At 40.5% G+C, this 22,696-nt stretch overlaps 1 protein-coding gene across 3 annotated transcripts in view; it reads right to left on the reverse strand.

Annotated features, from left to right (window-relative positions):
• Positions 1–22,696, reverse strand: part of esyt2b (extended synaptotagmin-like protein 2b) — a 90,028-nt gene that overhangs the window by 55,243 nt on the left and 12,089 nt on the right. For all 3 annotated transcript variants that reach the window (XM_062021628.1, XM_062021627.1, XM_062021629.1), the window contains exons 3-6: positions 17,259–17,393; positions 9,336–9,412; positions 9,193–9,265; positions 6,010–6,099 (exon numbers count right to left, since the gene is read on the reverse strand). In XM_062021628.1, the coding sequence (XP_061877612.1) occupies positions 6,010–6,099; positions 9,193–9,265; positions 9,336–9,412; positions 17,259–17,393 (375 nt within the window). The remainder of the gene's footprint in view (positions 1–6,009; positions 6,100–9,192; positions 9,266–9,335; positions 9,413–17,258; positions 17,394–22,696) is intronic.

A 22,696-nucleotide genomic window follows, 5' to 3' on the forward strand; every position in this document is an offset into this window, starting at 1 on the left:
CGGCCTCTTCTGCACTTACTGCAGGTGAAAATCGATTCAGGCTGAGGATGTCTTTGTTTATCCTTCCTCCGAGCCCTCTGGGCCTTGAAGGTTTTGTTTCTGTCCTAGTCTGCTTTTGTAACTAACACCTGTTTGACAGAGCGGGCGCCATTAAGACCGGTCCCTTGCGCATCTTTTCCAGGTAAAAATAAAGCCTATTTAGCTAATTTTTGTGCGACATGTTTGCTAGGCTCTGGCTTGGGTAGAATAGGGAAATTATGCACATTTAGGAACAATCCATCCATCCATCTTAAGCCCAAGCAAAGAAGCCCAGACTTCCTTCTCCCCAGCTACTTTGTTCAGCTCCTCCCGGGGGATCCCGAGACCTTTCCAGGCCAGCTCGGAGACATAGTCCTCCAAAGAGTCCTGGGTCTTCCCCGTGGCCTCCTATCGGACGTGCTCTAAACACCTCCTCAGGAAGGCATTCGGGGGGCATCCTGACCAGATGCCTGAACCACCTCATCTGGCTCGTCTCCATGTGGAGGAACAGCGGCTTTACTTTGAGCTCCTCTCAAATGACAGGGCGTCTCACTCTATCTAGACGGACGGAGGAAACTCATTTTGGCCGCTTGCACCCGTAATCTTGTCCTTTCGGTCATAACCCAAAGCTCATGACCATAGGTGAGGATAGGGACGTAGATCAACCGGTAAATTGAGAGCTTTGCCTTCCGGTTCAGCTCCTTCTTCACCACGACGGACCGATACAGGGTCCGCATCACTGCAGACGCTGCACCGATCCATCCGCCTGTCTATCTCACTTGTGAACAAGACTCTGAGGTACTTGAACTCCTCCACTTGGGGCAAGATCTCTTCCCCAACCTGGAGATGGCACTCCACCCTTTTCCGGGAAAGAACCATGGACTCGGACTTGGAGGTGCTGATTCTCATGCCGGTTGCTTCACACTCGGCTGCAAATTGATCCAGTGAAAGCTGAAGCTAAAGGTCAGATGAAACCAGCAGGACCACATCATCTGCAGAAACCAGCAGGACCACATCATCTGCAAAAAGCAGAGACCTAACCCTGCAGCCACCAAACCGGATCCCCTCAACACCCTGACTGCGCCTAGAAATTCTGTCCATAAAATTTATGAAAAGAACCGGTGACAAAGGGCAGCCCTGGCAGAGTCCAACCTTCACTGGAAACAGGTCCAAGCTCTGACACCAGTCATACAGGGAATGGACCGCCACAATCAGGCAGTCTGATACCCCATACTCCCTGAACCCTCCCGAGGGAAACGGTCGAACGCCTTCTCCAAGTCCACAAAACACATGTAGACTGGTTGAGCAAACTCCCATTATCCCACGAGGATCATGCCAAGAGTATAGAGCTGGTGCATAGTTCCACAACCAGGACGAAAACCACACTGCCCCTCCTGAATCCAAGGTTTGACTATCCGGCGTAACCTCCTCTCTAGTGCACCTGACTAGACCTTACCATCAAGGCTGAGGAGTGTGATCCCATGATAGTTGGAACACACCGTCCGGTTTCTCTTCTTAAATAGAAGAACCACCACCCTGGTCTGCCAATCCAGAGGCAACACCCCCGATGTCCATGCAATGTTGCAGAGTCTTGGTAACCAAGACAGCCCCACAGCATCCAGAGCCTTAAGGAACTCAAGGCGGATCTCATCCACCCCGGGGCCTTGCCACCAAGGACCTTTTTAACTACCTCGGCAATTTCAGTTCCTGATTGAGGAAGTCTTCGAAGCAGACAAAGCAAAACAATAATCCAGCCCTGTTCTCCGATTTGGTAACCAGGAAAAGTTGTCTTCTGATTGCCAATCAGGGACATGTGAGGCAACCAGCGTCTAGACTGGAGAAGCAGTGGCAAAAGGAGACTAACAGGAAGTGGAAACAAAAATAAGAGCGCTGGACAGGAAATAATACATAACATAAAGTCCAAACGTGTCATGGGAAGTCATAACGATGTTGGATAGATGCTTTTCTCAGTCTTTTCGTTTGTATTTATTCATTACTTTTTCTTCAACAAATTTCCCGTATATAATTAGAGAGTAAAAATCACAGCAATTTATTGCAACTTTTACTGTCTACCGCAATTTTATTGTCAAAAACACCTAAAAGAAACCTGTACTTTGCATTGCAATTTTTGGGAAGAATTCTGCAAATTGCAGTATGCCAAATAATCACTTGATTAAAGTACAGTGTTTTATTTTCCTACATTCAAACAGTGGCCAAAAATAGTAAATATACTTGTTAAATAAAACCCCTGCCTTGTTTTTAATGAATACATAGGCCTACTGTGTTGTATTTTAATGTTGGCCATTAAGGTGGTACTTGGAGAGCCAAGTGTTCTCTGGGGTGGTACTTGTTGAAAAAAGTGTGAAAACCACTGGTTGAGAGGTAACACGACCTTAAGAGCATAGAAAATAAATAACCTTTTTGAAAATGTAAATAAGAAATACATATTCTTCTGTAGAATTGAACAAAACAAAATATGTGAAATATACACAGGAATGTAACATTTAGTAACATGTGACAAAGTGAGATTTTATAATTTTGATGATCATAGCTGACAGCTTATGAAATCCTTGATTTGAAAATCTCAGATCCATGCTCATCAAAATTATATTATTATCCCACTTTGCATGTACTCAGTTAATAATCACATATTAGTTTCACATTTGCTGACACAAAAGGACTTTTAAACCATATTGTAATTTTTCAATGACAGGAAAACATGCAACTTCTCTGACTACAATTGAACACTATTTAAAAAAGGAGCATCTACTGTGGCATATGGGTGCAAACTTTTGACCACAAACTAGTCATTGTTCAGTGACATTCGTCTAGCGGCAGACGTGAACTGGAGCGAGTACTGCCTGCCTCGGGGCCGGTCCGAATCTCTCTATCGACATTCTTATCTAAATGAGAAGGCATTTATGTCAATGTAACAAATACCAACGCTACCATGATAGGCGGTGAGTTAGCACCTGTTGTGTTCAGATGACCTGCTAGTGTTACTGCTGCTGGGATGAGATTGCAGTGGTTTAAAAACGCAATGTTCATTTTGCAGTTATAGCATGCAGTGAGTTCAAATGTTTCAGCATATTGCTCCCATATCCTCATCTTGATGAAATAGCAACCTTGCAATTATTACAAATTGCGCAGTTCCAATCTTTTCTTGTAAAATATAGCCAAACTTTGGAGTGTTTCTGCGACCTGAAAACCATGTTGCTGTCTGAGATCACGATGTCGTTAAAGCAGGACTGAGCAATTCTTTTGACTCGGGGGGCCATATTTAGAGAAAAAAATGTGTCTGGGCTGGTTGATCTATTTTTAGGAACACTAATACAAAACCTCACAATAATGTCTGACTAAATGCTAAAACGGTTATGAAAGATCGCCTTAAACGGAATGGAATTTTACATTTTTTACTGAATGAGACACCCAGAATGTAGATGAAGATTAACAATGTGGAATTTACAATATTAACTATGAACGATAAAACACTGAATATTGACAACATATGAACGTCACACCTCCTCTCGAACGACATATTTTACAATCAAGCGAAACGCAACAAACACAGCGAAATATGAACATGAAGGGTAAAAAAAACAACCACCTACAATCTGATACATCACTAAGCTTTAGAACTTTGTTGTGAAAATCTCCCTCCGCGTCTGTCCCTGACACCCGCATTTCAGGCTGGCCGCTCTGGAAACACTCAGTGGAAACACTCCCCACCCACACTGCTTGGTGCCTCGTCTGAGCTGCTGTGATTTAGATTACCATAGTAACTAATTAGATTACCATAGTAACTAGTATACCATGCAAAAGTGCAGATTCCAACCATTGAAATACTTTCTATAGTTCAAGATTTACGGTAATTTGAAAATATCACTGCACATCATAATGGCAGCTACAGTTTCCATCTTAAAGGTCTAAAAAAATTATTTGGGAATGTCCGGCGGACCAGATTGAAAAGCTTAACGGGTCGCATGCCGCCACCGGGCCTTAATTTGCCCAGGTCTGCGTTAAGGGAATCGTTTGTAAAAATAGCAAGCGATTCTAAGAAATTGATACACTGGTTTTCTGTGTTAAATTTAGCATTATTTTTGCATTTGTTGAAATCCTGTGCTTTTTGGTGCTAGGTGTTCACAAGCCGACGCAGTGTTATTGAAAAAAAAAGAAGTGTTTAAACACCGCAACTTTTGGAAAATGTTGCCACGAAATCAGCCATTTTAGGTCGTAACAATTGCTAAAAAGGACTTTGAAATCCTGGAGGGACTGATTTGATATGGCACTAATTTGCTTTGTCAGATATAACACAAGGCTACCACGTGGATGCATTGTTCAGATAGCTTATCACATATTGATTCCTTTTAGCAGCTTTAATGTACAAAACCCAAAACCAGTGAAGTCGGCGCGTTGTGTAATTCGTAAGTAAAAACAGAATACAATGATTTGCAAATCCTTTTCAACTTATATTCAATTGAATAGACTGCAAAGACAAGATATTTAATGTTCAAACTGAGATTTTTTTTTTTGTAAGATAAGTAATTTTTGAAGCTTTTCAGGTGGAATTCTTTCCCATTCTTGCTTGATGTACAGCTTAAGTTGTTCAAAAGTCCGATGTCTCTGTTGTGGTATTTTAGGCTTCATAATGCGCCACACATTTTCAATGGGAGACAGGTCTGGACTACAGGCAGGCCAGTCTAGTACCCGCACAATTTTACTATGAAGCCACGCTGTTGTAACACGTGGCTTGGCATTGTATTGCTGAATAGGCAGGGGCGTCCATGGTAACGTTGCTTGGATGGCAACATATGTTGCTCCAAAACCTGTATGTACCTTTCAGCATTAATGGTGCCTTCACAGATGTGCAAGTTACCCATGCCTTGGGCACTAATACACCCCCATACCATCACACATGCTGGCTTTTCAACTTTGCGCCTATAACAATCCGGATGGTTCTTTTCCTCTTTGGTCCGGAGGACACGACGTCCACAGTTTCCAAAAACAATTTGAAACGTGGACTCGTCAGACTACAGAACACTTTTCCACTTTGCATCAGTCAGTTAAAGTTAAAGTTAAAGTACCAATGATTTTCACACACACACTATGTGTGGGGAAATGTGTCCTCTGCATTTGACCCTTCTCCTTGTTCACCCCCTGGGAGGTGAGGGGAGCAGTGAGCAGCAGCGGTGGCCGCGCCCGAGAATCATTTTGGTGATTTAACCCCTAATTCCAACCCTTGATGCTGAGTGCCAAGCAGGGAGGTAATGGCTCCCATTTTTATAGTCTTTGGTATGACTCGGCCGGGGTTGGAACTCACGACCTACCGATCTCAGGGCGGACACTCTAACCACAAGGCCACTGAGCAGGTCCATCAGTCCATCTTAGATGAGCTCGGGCCCAGCGAAGCCGGCGGCAATTCTGGGTGTTGTTGATAAATGGCTTTCGCTTTGCATAGTAGAGTTTTAACTTGCACTTGCAGATGTGGTTTTCTGAAGTGTTCCTGAGTCCATGTGGTGATATCCTTTACACACTGAAAAATTAAAGTTTTCCAGTTCGAACATTAAGTATCTTGTCTTTGCAGTCTATTCAATTGAATATAGGTTGAAAAGGATTTGCAAATTATTGTATTGTTTTTATTTACGAATTACACAACATGCCAATTTCACTGGTTTTGGGTTTTGTAGAAAACGTATCGAAGAGTCCCACTATGATTCAATTGTTATGTATGCGGCTCTCGTGGAAAATACACCCCTGTTGTAGGTGCCTCCGAATATATTGGACACTTCCATCACCTCACATTAGTCCCAGTCTTTGACGTAGACTGCCTGCTTCTGATCAAAGCACACACTCCTCATTGCAGAAACTACCACTTGCTACAATGTCATTATTATTACATCCTGACATGTCAGTATTATGTGTACCGTATTTAACAATGTAATACAGATCACTGTACATTTTTTAAAGTTTCGTTTTCTGCATAAAACTTACAGGTTTCTTGAGGAAGAAGAGAGACAGAGCTCCGACCAGTGGAGCGTCACCCAGCAACGGCTCCATCAGGACTCGCAGCACACCGTGTATCTGATGCATGACAACAGCAACACGTTAACACACACACACACACACGACTGCTGGGTGTCTTATCCATTACATATTGAGACAATTAGAAGGATTCAAGTACTGGCACCGCTTTGGAGGCCAGCAGCTGCTGTAATGCCCACCAATGTGTTTGTGTACTATGGGATGGTGTCAACCACTGTCAATCTAAGTAGGGTTTGCCAACTTGCTGAAAGATTAATTAGAGACATGTTGGCAGGGACGGACCAACTGTCCTTTTATTTTTTTATGCAAAATAACAAAAATTCCTAAAATAGAATTAATTATTTTTCATTTATTTAAATATCTCCTGCTCAGTAAACAGGATACAAAGAAATATCTTATTTTAACAGACCCCTGTCTGTCACGGCCCGGGCGCACACTAGTGCACATTCATCTGTGCGCTGCGCTGGGCGCACCTCCAAGAGAGCGCCACTCCGGCTGCAGGAAGCGGCTGCATTCAATCATCAGTAATCAACGCACCTGTCGCTGATGAGAAGACCTGCCTTCTTAAGCCAGCACAACCTGCTATCCTGGGCCAGAACGTAGCAATCTGTTCCCGTACAGTAAGGCGTCATTCAAGCTCTATGCTCTCTCTTTGTGTTCCTTTCCCATCGTGTTAATTTGTCTCGTGTTTCCTTATCCATCCAGCACCCTTCCTCCGTTCCCGCATTACGAGCTGTGTGTCTCGTCTCCCTGTGTTCCCCTCTGGTTCTTTGGCTGCCCCTTTTGGATCTCTACCTCCCGCCTGGACACAGACTTTGACGCCTCGCTATTGCCCCCGACTTCCTGCCTGCTCACGGACCTCCGAGCCAGCCTTGCCCCTCTTGGACTTCCGTCTCCCGCTCAACACACTACAGTTAATTTCCACACAAAGTCGCACACCTCACACATAGTTTGAATTATTTACACACTTAATTTATTATTTATATATATATTGTCTATATATATGTATGTGTGGAAAAAAAATCACAAGACTACTTCATCTCTACAGGCCTGTTTCATGAGGGGTTCCCTCAATCATCAGGAGATTTTTGAGGGAACCCCTCATGAAACAGGCCTGTAGAGATGAAGTAGTCTTGTGATTTTTTTCCACACATACATATATTGCGCTCTACCACGGTATTGAGCACTATTTTTTTGGATAATCTAATTAAGACATATATATTATCTATATACATACATAAACATACAGTTAAACGACGTCCCTGTTGTCTTCCCCTGCCCAAACCGTAACACTGTCCTGCTAAATTGAATACAGTAAAGCTGAACACACTATGTGTTTATGTTAAACAAAGTGTTTTGAGGACACAAAATAATTGTAATAAGAGAGCAGAGTTGTTCAGTTACAGTTTTAAAAAGTTAGCTAGCATTACTATTACTGCTGCTAAGTTAGCACATACCTTGTGGACTTAAGAGCCACTTGTAGCTTCCCCTTTGGACAAAACGAGCTTTGAACTAACCCCATTGCTTCTTTTTTTTTTAAAAACAAAAAAACAAAAATGAACTTGGATTAAGCTAGGCGGCTAACGCTAGCTGGCTAGCTAACTGCCACCAAGCTGAGGCAGAGTGAGAGCCACGGCAAAGGGAATACATACAATGGAATCTATTGCCATTTTACAGATTATTATTTATTCTTAGAGTGATATGGGACAAACTGTGTCCATTTTCAATTTAATAGCCTACTGGACATGTACCGTATTTTCCGCACTATAAGGCGCACCTAAAAACCTCCAATTTCCTCAAAAACTGACAGTGCTCCTTATAATCTGGTGCGCCTTATATATGGACCAATATTGAGCCACAACAGGTCTCGCAACTACGGTAATTACGCCGAAAATGAAGTCGGCGGCTGCTTACCGTAAAGACCCAAAAATGGTTCCTATTAAGAGACACGCTTACGACGCAGAGTTTAAACTCAAGGCGATCAGTCACGCAGTAGAACACGGGAATAGAGCAGCAGCGAGAGAATTTAACATTAACGAATCAATGGTGCGGAAATGGAGGAAGCAACATGATGACCTGCGCCAAGTAAAGAACAGAGTTTCCGAGGGAACAAAGCGAGATGGCTACAGTTGGAGGACAAACTCGAACAGTGGGTTGTTGAACAGAGAGCAGTAAGTAGAAGTGTCAGTACAATCACTATTTGTTTGGTTGACATTCCCTTTAGCGCAGCTCCATCTAATGGATGCATAACGTAACCCCAGTCTCTACTGTAGCGTCTATTCTATGCGCCTTATAATGCGGTGCGCCTTATATATGAACAAAGTTTTAAAATAGGCCATTCATTGAAGGTGCGCCTTATAATTCGGTGCGCCTTATAGTGCGGAAAATACGGTAGTTGTTTCTAATTACGGGACAAGTCCATTTTTAAGGGGAGATTGGCAGGGCCTGACATGGTTTCCTTTTTTTTATTCATGTGAAACTATTTTTATGCTTATATTTTAGAAAATATGTGTTCTTTGTTTTTTAAAGACAAGATGTCACTACTTTAAAAAGTCACATCTGCTAGACAGATAACTAACTAGCTAGTTAGCTGCCGCCAAGCTGAGGCCTCGACATTTTACAGACTATTTTTGATTCTCATGGTAATACAGGACAAAGTGTGTCCCTTTTCAGTTGAATAATTTTCCTAAATGCGGGACGATTCCATTTTTCAAGAGACGGTTGGCAGCCCTCACCGTACCGTAAGTGCCACCGGTATCTGGCTAACAAGGCATCAGATGTAATCCTACTTAGACTTAGACAAACTTTATTGATCCACAAGGGAAATTGTTCAAATACAATTGTTCAAGTACTTGTATTTGTAAGCTAACACGCTAACTAATGAAGCGCTGAGGCTGTAAGGCTGAGATCTTTAACATCAGCGCCTTAAGACTTGAGCCTTGAGAAAGCATAAGTATTGATGAGTTAGGTTGGTCATTCGCAGCTGATTCCCCCTGGAAGAACCTCATTAGAAGCAGAGATATGTCTGCTTAAGTCATAAAAGATGTCATAAAAATGGATCTCAAAAGAGGCAAGTCAAGGACAGACAAGAATACTTTTTATGGATTCTTAGAAGAGAAATAAAGCCCTCACCTGAATACTTCTGATGCCCGCTTTGCAGTAGTAACGCTTGACGTCCACCTCCACCTCCGTGTTGCCTACAAAGCTACGTTAGATATCATTATTCATTAATTATAATCCTTCTGAAATTTCACTGATTATTATTCTTGCTTCACCTGATCTGTAGGTCCATGACGATCTGTCTTCTGTCCACGTTCTCAGAGTAAACCTTGACCCCGTTGATCCTGACAGGCTAGACGGCAACACAAAGAGATGCTGTAAGAACCCCCTCTACACACACACACACACACACACACACACACACACACACACACACACACACACACACACACACACACACACACACACACACACACACACACACACACACACACACACACACACACACACACACACACACACACACACACACACACACACACACACACACACACACACACACACACACACACACACACACACATAAACATCCTCAACCCTGACCCGGACTTGACTTGGGAGCTATTTAAAAGTGCTGTGAGCCTGCGGTAAATTGTGTCGTATCCAAGAACTGTGTGAACACAACTTTATTTACATCAACTGCGATCATAGGCATGCACAAGACAGCACAACACGTCACACCGTCATGACTCGACAACATTACAGGCAGGATGCTACGACTCGCAACTTTTGGCAGTTGCATGGTGGATTACCGTGCAGAAATGATGACTCTATAGCAGGGATGTCAAACTCATTTTCATTGAGGGCCACATGGCAGTTATGGCAGCCGCTTGTAACAGTAAATAATGTATGAATTTGCCTCTGGATTTCATGATTAATTATAAAAATTGTTTTAAGTAGACTGTCGATTTTACGGTAAAAACTTTACATTTACAAAATTTTGCTGTAGAATAGTGTTTTTTTAAATTTTTTTACAACATTTTCCGGTACCACTGTTTTTTGGGGAGGGGGTTTTACGGAAAATGCTGGCAGCTTGGTTGCCAGAATTTTACAATTACATTTATATTGGTTTTTACAACATAATGGAAAAACAGTACAAGTTATTTTTTTATTCTGCCAACTTAGCTGCCAGTTTTTCTACCGTAAAAACTAGGGATGTCAGATAATATCGGACTGCCGATATTATTGGCCGATAAATGCTTTAAAATGTAATATCGTAAATTATCGGTATCGGCTTCAAAAAGTAAAATGTATGACTTTTTAAAACGCCACTGTGTACACGGACGTAGGGAGAAGTACAGAGTGCCAATAAACCTTAAAGGCACTGCCTTTGCGTGCCGGCCCAATCACATAATATCTACGGCTTTTCACACACACAATTGAATGCAAAGCATACTTGGTCAATAGCCATACAGGTCACACTGAGGCTGGCCGTATAAACAACTTTAACACTGTTACAAATATGCGCCACACTGTGAACCCACACCAAACAAGAATGACAAACACATTTCGGGAGAACATCCGCACCGTAACACAACATAAACACAACAGAACAAATACCCAGAACCCCTTGCAGCACTAACTCTTCCGGGACGCTACAATTTACACCCCCCTCTACCCCTTACACCCCCCCCCCCCCCCACCTAAACCCCGCCCCCCCAAAACCTGCCCACCTCAACCTCCTCATGCTCTCTCAAGGAGAGCATGTCCCAAATTCCAAGCTGCTGTTTTGAGGCATGTTGAAAAAAATAATGCACTTTGTGACTTCAATAATAAATATGGCAGTGCCATGTTGGCATTTTTAACACAACATAAACACAACAGAACAAATACCCAGAACCCCTTGCAGCACTAACTCTTCCGGGACGCTACAATATACACCCCCCGCTACCCCCTACTCCCCCAGACCCCCACACACACACCTCAACCTCCTCATGCGTCCCAAATTCCAAGCTGCTGTTTTGAGGCATGTTAAAAAAAATAATGCACTTTGTGACTTCAATAATAAATATGGCAGTGCCATGTTGGCATTTTATCCATAACTTGAGTTGATTTATTTTGGAAAACCTTGTTACATTGTTTAATGCATCCAGCGGGGCATCACAACAAAATTAGGCATAATATTGTGTTAATTCCACGACTGTATATATCAGTATCGGTTGATATCGGAATCGGTAGTTAAGAATTGGACAATATCGGAATATCGGATATCGGCAAAAAAGCCATTATCGGACATCTCTAGTAAAAACAACATGTACCGCCTTTCCATTTACAGTAATACACCGTTAAAAACAACAACTGGCAGCTCAGTCAACAGAATTTAGACGCAAAAAACAGTAGTAGTTTTTTTCTATTTACAGTAATATGCTGTAAAGAACAATGTGCAATTTATTGTCATTTTTATTAATTTGATGGGTAGTTTGCTGTAAAGTTAAGTATTTTTATTTAGACAAAAACATGTTTGGAAAGTATGATAATATACTGTAATATTTGTTGCAATATTGGATACTATTAAAGTTTAAAAGGTATGCAATTTCAAGCAGTACATATATTTTTTCTGTCAAATTGAAAAAAATCTATTACATTTGGTGAGAAAATATTAAAGGCCTACTGAAACCCACTACTGCCGACCACGCAGTCTGATAGTTTATATATCAATTGAGAAAACTTAACATTGCAACACATGCCAATACGGCTGGGTTAACTTATAAAGTGCAATTTTAAATTTCCCGGGGAACTTCCGGTTCAAAATGCCTTTGGAGGATGACGTATGCGCGTGACGTCGCGAGGTCCACGGAAGTGTTTGGACCCTTTTGGACACAATACAAACGGCTCTGTTTTCTTCGACAAAATTCCACAGTATTCTGGACATCTGTGTTGGTGAATCTTTTGCAATTTGTTTAATGAACAATGGAGGCTGCAAAGAAGAACGTTGTAGGTGGGATCGGTGTATGCGGCTGGCTGTAGCAACACAACAAGGAGGACTTTGTTGGATAGAAGACGCGCTAGCGGCGAACTCACCTTGACTTCCTACGTCTCCGGGCCGCCGACCGCATCGTCGATAGCTGGAACGCAGGTGAGCACGGGTGTTGATGAGCGGAGGAGGGCTGGCTGGCGTAGGTGGAGCGCTAATGTTTTAATCATAGCTCTGACGAGGTCCCATTGTTAAGTTAGCGTCGTTAGCAACAGCATTGCTAGGCTTCGACAGGCGTCGAATACACATTAACCGTGTATTTACATGTCCGGTGTTTGGTTCGGTGTCTCCTGATAGTAGTATTGTTGATCTTCTGTCTATCCTTCCAGTCAGGGATTTATTTATTTTGTTTCTATCTGCATTTGAGACAGATGCTATCACGTTAGCTCATGCTAAGAGCTTCGTCGATGTATTGTCGTGGAGATAAAAGTCACTGTGAAAGTCCATTTCGCCTTCTCGACTCTCATTTTCAAGAGGATATAGTATCCGAGGTGGTTTAAAATACAAATCCGTGATCCACAATAGAAAAAGGAGAGAGTGTGGATTCCAATGAGCCAGCTTGTACCTAAGTTACGGTCAGAGCGAAAAAAGATATCTCTTGAACTGCATTCTAGTCTGTCACTCTAACGTTCCTCATCCACAAATCTTTCATACTCGCTCAAATTAATGGGGTAATCGTCACTTTCTCGCTCCTAATATCTCTCGCTCCATTGTAAACAACGGGGAATTGTGAGCAGCACTACCGCTTGTGATGTCACGCTACTTCCGGTAGGGGCAAGGTTTTTTTTATCAGCGAGCAAAAGTTGCGAACTTTATCGTCGATTTTCTCTACTAAATCCTTTCAGCAAAAATATGGCAATATCGCGAAATGATCAAGTATGACACATAGAATGGATCTGCTATTCCCGTTTAAATAAAAAAAATTAATTTCAGTAGGCCTTTAAGTACTTTATTGACACATATCTTTTCCAGGTGTCTGCGGCTAGATAAAATGATGTCGCGGGCCAGATCTGGCCCCCGGGCCTTGAGTTTGACACCTGTGCTCTATAGCTATGTGCGAATGGACAAATTTAATCGGATTAAAAGCCTAACCTGAATAAATACTTGTAAACACGCCATTCTGAATATTCTGACCTGATCACACACATCCTAATCAAAATTTAATTCCGATCGAGACGGGTGGTTTATGCTGAAAGTCATTTGGAAAGTATCGCATGAAAACACATCTTCCAAAATTCGGGTTAGAATTATTCTTACTGCGCATGTCAGCTATACTTTGGGGGTGGAGGGGGACCAAATTTAATAGTCTCGGAATGAAGAGATTGTCTTGCTGCTGTTTCCCCCCATTCAACATGTACAGAAGTAGCGGTATATAGTTATATATGAGGTTGTTGCTTTAAAACGAGACTAGCAAAAACAAAAGTATGGTCTGTAGTGTATTATGTTGATCTAACAATAAAAGAAGGGATCCAGATGTCGCCTTAACGAGCTGTTTTATTACAGACATTACAGCTACTCCAAGTGCTAACTGCTATGTTGAAACATGAAGACGCGCCGCAACCAGTACATAATCACATCATAAAAAGCACAGAACAGCTCCGTTTAAAAAAGAGAGGTAAAACAAAAGTAGTGAACAGAAGAAAAAAAAAAAAAAAAAAAAAAAAAGATAAATGCCGTTGAACAAGCAGAAATGCAGAAAGCCATGTTTGTTTACACTGCTTAGTCATAACCTGCACTGAGCAAACTCGCCCAAAAGATGGCACCATAGCGCAAATAATAACACACATTTCCGTTTATGTTAGATTCTGCGCATGTCAAAGTAAAGTATTCTAATTTAAGGTGTGATGCATGAAAATACACGTCATAATCACATCATGTTTTTTAGGGTCCATGTACACAGGAACATTCTAATCCGAAGGACGATCATAGTAAATAAATGTTGTCCATGTACACGTGGCTTATGTTGCAAACCATATTGCAGCATCTTGTGATAACAATGTATATAACAATATATTATTTGGCATGTAAATGATAAAAGAACAATTTCAAAACAAATTAAAAAGCCTCCTAATTGACAGTAACTGCTGACGTATGCAGTAACACAATTTTAGAACCTTTATTTAACCAGATAAGAAAACCCATTGAGATCAAGATCTCTTTCACAAGGGTGACCTGGCCAAGAGGTCAACAGCACGTCACAGAGCAGTTTCAAAATAAATACATTAGGACATACATTGTTTCTTAAAACAATTATTAATCTACTAGCTAATTTATTGTTAATATCTGGTTACTTTAAAATGTACTAAACCCTTATTCCTTTGTTGTTTGAATATTTACATTAGTTTCTGGCAATAGTACAATTTGAGTATCGATCCAAAATCGAACAGTTACAGAGCTGACACTTAAAATGATCATTAAACGATTAAATTTTGATCCCAATTACAATCAGACAGAAACAAAGGATGGCGATGTAACAATATCAATTAAAAATTCACATTATTTCCTTATTACCATTTTTTACATACACAATGTAGTGCAACATAATTAAACAAAAGCAAAAACAACTATTTGGTCTTATATACTGATTTTATAACAAAAATATCCAAAAACACAAAAAGATTTATAATAAAAAATATTGATCTACTCACTACCATGTATTGATACAATACTTGGTATCATGACTGTCAATATACCTATGTTTACATTTAAGAGCTCTATCTTAGCGGTTACAGATGCTTTTTTTATCCTACTGTAACGTAGCCTGTTTAGCTCATCCATATCCTCTAGTCCAGTGGTTCTCAAATGGGGGTACGCGTACCCCTGGGGTACTTGAAGGTATGCCAAGGGGTACGTGCGATTTTTAAAAAATGTCTGTCAAAAAGAACTGTGAAAAGAAATGCAACAATGCAATATTCAGTGTTGACAGCTAGATTTGTTGTGGACATGTTCCATAAATATTGATGTTAAAGATTTCTTTTTTTGTGAAGAAATGTTTAGAATTAAGTACATGAATCCAGATTGATCTATATTACAATCCCCAAAGAGGGCACTTTAAGTTGATGATTACTTCTATGTGTAGAAATCTTTATTTATAATTGAATCACTTTTTCAACAAGTTTTTAGTTATTTTTATATCTTTTTTTTCAAATAGTTCAACAAAGACCACAAACAAATGAGCAATAGTTTGCACTGTTAACAATTTAATAAATCAGAAACTGATGACATAGTGCTGTATTTTACTTTTTTATCTCTTTTTTTTCAACCAAAAATGCTTTGCTCTGATTAGGGGGTACTTTAATTAAAAAAATGTTCACAGGGGGGTACATCACTGAAAAAAGGTTGAGAACCACTGCTCTAGTCCTCCGGTGATAATGGTAATTGAAAAAAATGTAGCTTATTTGCCGCCACGGAGGTGAGGGTTACTAATTCTGTAGCAGCCTTGCACTGTGAAGGGACGTTAGCCGCTACCACACTAGCAAGGCGCTACAGTGCGTTGATGGCACCTTTGTCGTGTCACGATCTGGCAGCTGTGCTGCCACCTGTCTGGATTTCGGGCAACGGGGCGGAGCCACCTTTGCGCACACCTGCTACCCATTTCCTCCTGACTACTTAAGCCATGGGTGTCAAACTCTGGCCCGCGGGCCAAAATTGGCCCGCCGTGGAATTTCACTTGGCCCTTGAGGCGATATCAAAGTAACACTAGAGCTGGCCCGCCGATTATATACAGCGGCGGTAACACCGCATTCACCGCTAATTCTCATACTTGCCAACCCTCCCGGGAGACTCCCAAATTTCAGTGCCCCTCCTAAAAATCCTCACGTCCGCTTTTCATCCAGTCCAACGAGTGCTGGCCCAGTCACATTACATGTGCGGCTTCTGCGCGCACACACAAGTGAATGCAAGCATACTTGATCAACAGCGATACAGGACACACTGAGGGTGGCCGTATAAACAACTTTAGCATACACACTCCACTCACTCATTAAAGGTTTCAATACACCTTGTAAACTACAGTTCTGCCTTGGTTGTCGCCTCCTTCCCTTCTCAGTACATAACACTATGAACGATAAAACACTGAATATTGACAACATATGAACATCACACCCACTCTCGATCGACATATTTTACAATCAAGTGAAACGCAACAAAAATGCAACAAACACAGAGAAATATGAACAGGAAGGGTAAAAAAACAAACACCTACAATCTGATATATCACTAAGCTTTAGAACTTTGTTGTAAAAAATCTCCTTCCGTATCTGTCCCTGACACCCGCAGTTCAGGCTGGCCGCTCTAGAAACCCTCTGTGGAAACGCTCCCCGCCCACACTGCTTGGTGCCTCGTCTGAGCTGCTGTGACTTAGATTACAATAACTAGTAGATCATGCAAAAGCGCAGATTCTAACCATTGAAAAACTTTGTATAGTTCAAGACTTCCGGTAATTTCGAAACATCACTGCACATCAAAGTGGCAGCTACAGTTTCCATCTTAAAGATCTAAAAAAAATTTGGAGGGAATGTCCGGTGGGCCAGATTGAAAAACTTAACGGGCAGCATGCGGCCCCCGTGCCTTAATTTGCCCAGGGCTGTAATAAATCCATTAGAAGAAGACAGCCTGCCGTTTCCTTTACCTTGGACACACACATCTATACCTTTGGCCATTCTCAACCAGTCATTTCATGAAGTAATCTCACCCTCTGAGAAGCCTCCGTTTTACTAATGTTTTGCAATGTTGCAAAAATGTGTCGAATAAATATTACATTTTAACATTTCTGTCAATGATGATTAGATTTGCGTCAGCCTGCGACACAGTCATTTTGATAGTAGGCTAATATAGCTAATATAGACACTTACATCATGTGTTGCCTTCATTTAAGGCTTTTAATTGTTGCGGCGCCAGACAGATTTTTGGTTGTTGTATTTTTATATGTATATGTGGCTCTGTCAACATTTTGGGTTGCCGACCCCTGGCTTAGCTTACCTTGATACACATTAAATTGATTTTAGCATGTTTAATGTTTCAACATATGAATATGAAAAGATAATTAATTTAGTTTGTCTTAATGTGGAAAAAAAAGCCCTTGGTCTCTCTTCTTTCAAACAGCGATCATGCCTACAAGTCGCCTTTACCTTTAGCAGCTGCAAGGAAGGATGAAGACACTCACTTTGTCTCCAAAGTCCATCTTGCTGAAGTGGAAAGTGCTGAGGTGGACATTGGACTTCCTCACCGCTGGCTCCACGGTCTCTCGGAACAACTTCTCCACATACTTGCTGATGTACGGCCACATCTGCTTCAGCGTCTGACATGTCAAAGCCACATTATTGGTATTACCATCATTCTTACTACCGTATTTTTCGGACTATAAGTCGCTCCGGAGTATAAGTCGCACCGGCCGAAAATGCATAATAAAGAAGGAAAAAAACATATATAAGTCGCACTGGAGTATAAGTTGCATTTTTTTGGGGAAATTTATTTGATAAAACCCAACACCAAGAATAGACATTTGAAAGGCAATTTAAAATAAAGAATAGTGAACAACAGGCTGAATAAGTGTACGTTATATGACGCATAAATAACCAACTGAGAACGTGCCTGGTATGTTAACGTAACATATTATGGTAAGAGTCATTCAAATAACTATAACATATAGAACATGCTATACGTTTACCAAACAATCTGTCACTCCTAATCGCTAAATCCCATGAAATCTTATACGTCTAGTCTCTAACATGAATGAGCTAAATTATATTATTTAATATTTTACGGTAATGTGTTAATAATTTCACACATAAGTCGCTCCTGAGTATAAGTCGCACCCCCGGCCAAACTATGAAAAAAACTGCGACTTATAGTCCAAAAAATACGGTACAGTATTTGTTGAGGATGTAAGGGTATTGTAGACACCGCGGTATTTCTGTGACGACCTGGGCGCATGGTGATGCAAATGTTCGTTCTCCCAGGGATGCAGTTCGGGCTTCGGACACAGCTTGCAGGTAAGAAATTATTTATTTAAGAAATAAATAATACTGAACAAACAAAAACGTGCTCATAGCACTTAAGGAAGAAACAAAAGGAGCTAGCGTGGGAGCTAGAAGGTAAACACTAAACATACAGAGCCTTTAGCGTGGGAGCTAGAAGGTTACCAGAGCAGGAAACAAAAGTCGTCAACTGTTGTATGAAAACAAACTACGAAGCAAGACCGACTGAATGGAAAGGCAGGCTTATATAATAATGACAGTGATGATAAACAGGTGCGTGTCGGGAACCCCAGCGGCAGGTGAAAGTAATAAGTTGCTATGGTAACCAAACTCAGAGGTGCATAAACAGGAACTAGAAAGAGACCAAGACTAACAGAAAAACACGAGTGACTTGAAAACGTAAACAGAAAAATATGATCCGGGCAGCGGATCATAACAATTTCGGTTTTAAAAACCTCACAATAATGCAGTGACGTGTGACGGTGTCAAACAAAAACTTAAGTGTAGTTTTTTTTCTGGCACTTTTGCATTGGCCGATCTGAAAATAAACTACATCTCCCATAATCTTCTGCGCAGCGCGGGATCAGCAAGGCGAGGGCATGGAACGTTGTAAAGGGGAGAAAAAGAGGAAGCTATCGGGAGAAAAGTGTGTTCGTAATAGATAAGAGGAATTGTTTTTTTATGGACATTTCATCAAAATCCATCCATAACTTTTTGAGTTATGTTGCTAATAGACACACAAACCCTGGCAAAAACGTAACCTCTTTGGAGGACGTAATAAAGTCTGCGCTACCTCGAGCGTTTCCAAGGCGACCCAGAGCGGACACTGCACACGGCGGGAAATATGAGAAACTACTTGATAATCCATCACCCAGAAAAGATATTTGAAGAATGTGCACTGCAGAGGACATTGCTTGTCAGAAAATAAAAGTTGAACAATTTTGTTTTACACTGGGTGTTTATCACATTAATGATACTCAACTGTAAGCTTTTTCTAATATATACTTGAAACAGTCTCAAACACTTTCCACACAATTATTTGCACTTAAAAATACATGTTTGTAGTAATACAATTAGAACATTTGAGCATTGTTTGTCTTCAATTACAGTAAGTGTATTTATCCTAAACATACAGTACCTCCCACTTTATTTTTTTTTACAAGTATTTTTCTTTTTAACAATTCCAAAATAAAAATATCGTACCATGGCCTTAACACTGCGACAGCATTGTACCGTGAGAGTTTGATACTGTTGCACCCCTTGTATTTGTATTATTTTACTATTTATTTTAAACTATTAGCATTTATTTTGATCTATTATCTTGAGTAGTAGTAGTAGTATTGATATTAATATTATTATTATTATTACCATTACTAATAGTAGTATTAGTACCTCCGCCATGAGGTTATGTATTCACCAGGGTTTGTTAGTGTGGAGGGAGATGTGGCCAGCACGCTTGCAGGAGCAAAAGTCACCGCCGCTGTCCATGGTGCTGAGGACGAGCACCATCGGGTAGGGCGGGGCGTGTGCTGACGGCGAGACACAGCTGGCAGGTGATTAGATTTCACAGGTGGTACGTGTTAATCTAATCATCTGTTGTCTTTAACAGTGAGCAGCCGGGTGCAGGAGGAGGAGGAGGAGTAGGGGAGAGACTGCAAAGTCTGGAAAAAACAATTCTGTCTGAAGAGCGTGAAAACAATCATTAAAACCTTTGTCAACTCTGCACAACTGGCATCTGCGTATGTATCAGCGGGACCGCAGGTACGCAATGTCTACAGTTAGTTACTTAGTCGGCAACATAACTCAAAAAGTTATGAGCAGAATTTGAAGAAACAATTAGGAAATGCCAATAATAGGATAATTGATTAGATCCAGATCATTACTTCTACATTACCTTACGTTTCTGTTACAAGGCTGAACTTCTCTGTCTGTGTATGCCTGTGGCCCCGCCTACACCCACAGAGAGAAAAGAGAGTGGATGCCTAACAAACGCTATAGAACAAACGCACCCAGGTGATCGATACAAAGAGTGAACCCTCTTAGCCTGGTTGGACACGACAGACGATCAAAAACACACTCCATCCATCCATTTTCTACCGCTTGTCCCTCTCAGGGGTGGCGGGGGTGCTGGAGCCTATCCCAACTGCACTCGGGCGGAAGGCGGCGTACACCCTGGACAAGTCGTCACCTCATCGCAGGGCCTTCGAACTTGGCAATTTTATTTATTCTTCGATTCGCTGGGGTTTGTTTGTCTGTCTGTTGGTTAGCAACGTAGCTCAAAAAGTTATGGGCGGATTTTGATTCAACTTTAAGGAAATGTCACAGTTGGATGAAGAACAGATGATTAGATTTACGGGGGGATCCGCATCACCGTCAGGATTCAGAATTATTTTTCAGGAATTCTTTACTTTTAGATAAGGCCCGGTGGCAGTCTGCACTCTCAAAGTGCTTCTCTAGTTATTAGAGTTATTATTATTAGTAGTAGTAGTAGACGTATTTTATCATCATTATTCATTATTATCAGCAGTAGCAGCAGTATTGTAATTATTGCTATTAATAGTATTAATGCGGTACTAGTAGTCCTATTATCACCATAATAATTATCATTTTTACCACTACTACTACTACTACTGCTACTACTGTTATTATCAGGGCTGCAACGATTAATCGATTAAATTTAATAATCAAATAAGAAAGTTGCTTTGATTAATCGTTTAATGAAAGTAACTAATAAAAATTTATAAAATCCAGAGAGCATAGAGTGCCCTGACATTTAAATATGTGGGCATAGTTTCTGAATGGCTGCTGCAGTCGAGCGCACATGAGAGCGGTGGTGTGTGGGTGCGCACAGGGGAGAGGTTTTTCATTGAAAATTGTAATAATGCACACATTAGAAGTGCAATTTCAACGTTGATATTGTGCATTCATTTTTTTTTAAAAAAGGATAAAGATTATAGTTGTTTATTTAAACTATTTTCCCTAAAATACACATTGATGCTAGAAAGTGTGTTTTATTCGATTATTCAAACGATTACTAAAACAATCAATAGCTGTAGCTCTAATTATTTTATTATCATTATTCCTATTATGTTAGTGATAATAATATTAATTATTGTATATTAGCTAATAAAAAATAATGATACGATTTTTACTCCTGGAGATGTGGATCTCACAAAAATCAATCCAATCCACTTTATTTATATAGCACATTTAAACAACAAAATGATTCCAAAGTGCTGCACAACATTAAAATATTATCCTTAGCTCCACCAATGACTGAATAAAAACAAAAAATAAATACATAATATAAAACCAATATAAAATAAATATGATTAAAAACTATTTTAAAGGGTAAAACCAATTAAAACCGTGAATAGAAATCAACATTTTAAAAACACAGAGGACAACAGAGGACCACACAACTCACGTAGTGTTAAAAGCCAGAGAATAAAAGTGGGTCTTAAGACGAGACTTAAAACACTCCACTGTGGGAGCAGTTCGAACATGGAGGGGCAGAGTGTTCCAGAGCTTAGGGCCGACCACAGAAGGCCCTGTCTACCCTGGTTTTAAGTCTGGTCTTGGGCACCACGAGCTGGAGCTGGCTCTCGGACCTCAGAGCGTGCGCAGGAGTCTAAATTTGGATGAGGTCTGAGATATAATGAGGTGCCAGTCCATGAAAAGCTTTAAAACCAAACAGCAAGGTTTTAAAATCAATTCTAAAATGAACAGGGAGCCAGTGCAAACTCTGAAGAATTGGGGTTATATGCTGGCGTTTCCTGGCCCCTGTTAAAAGTCGTGCTGGTGCGTTCTGGACTAACTGCAACCGGGAGAGAGCTTTTTGGCTAATGCCAGCATAAAGTGCATTGCAGTAGTCCAGGCGACTTAAAATAAAAGCATGCACGACTTGTTCAAAAGGGTTAAAAGATAAAAACGGTTTTACCTTTGCTAAAAGACGAAGATGATAAAAACACGATTTTAAAAACGCCATTGACTTGTTTGTCAAGTTTAAAATCGCTGTCTATAGTGACGCCAAGGCTGGTGACTTTGGGACGCACATCATTTTGCAATGGTCCCAAGTCAGTGAGGGCCGGACCAAAAACTAAAATTTCCGTTTTTCCCTCATTCATCATTAAAAATGAATGAGGATGAAATTCACAATTCGATTCAAATCCGATTATTGGGGGGGCAATTTGATTTAGAATTGTCAATTGAACACAATTTTTGATGCAAACCGGTTCTTGCAATACATTATTTGGTATAGAAATCATAACAAAATATTTTCCAAACCGGCTACAAGTAAAAAAAAATTTAAAAAAGGTTCTCCTGGCTGTTGTCGTATATAAGCGCAACGAGTATGACACAGATTTGGCCTAAATATAGATTTTTAAATTGACTCTTCAAAAAATATATATTTTTAAAATAAATTCTTCAAAATTATTTGGAATAACTAAGAATGGCAATTCAGATGTGAATCAATTTTTTCATCACCCCAAATTATGGTCATGATTAACTGTATTATTATTATTATAGTCATTATTATGAGTATTATTATTACTGATGATTATTATAGTAATCAAAATAATAATTCTGTAATCACTCTAAACAAATGAGACGTTTGTTGATA

This window comes from Entelurus aequoreus, linkage group LG15 (genome assembly GCF_033978785.1).
Source record: "Entelurus aequoreus isolate RoL-2023_Sb linkage group LG15, RoL_Eaeq_v1.1, whole genome shotgun sequence".
In the NCBI taxonomy this organism is placed as follows: domain Eukaryota; kingdom Metazoa; phylum Chordata; class Actinopteri; order Syngnathiformes; family Syngnathidae; genus Entelurus; species Entelurus aequoreus.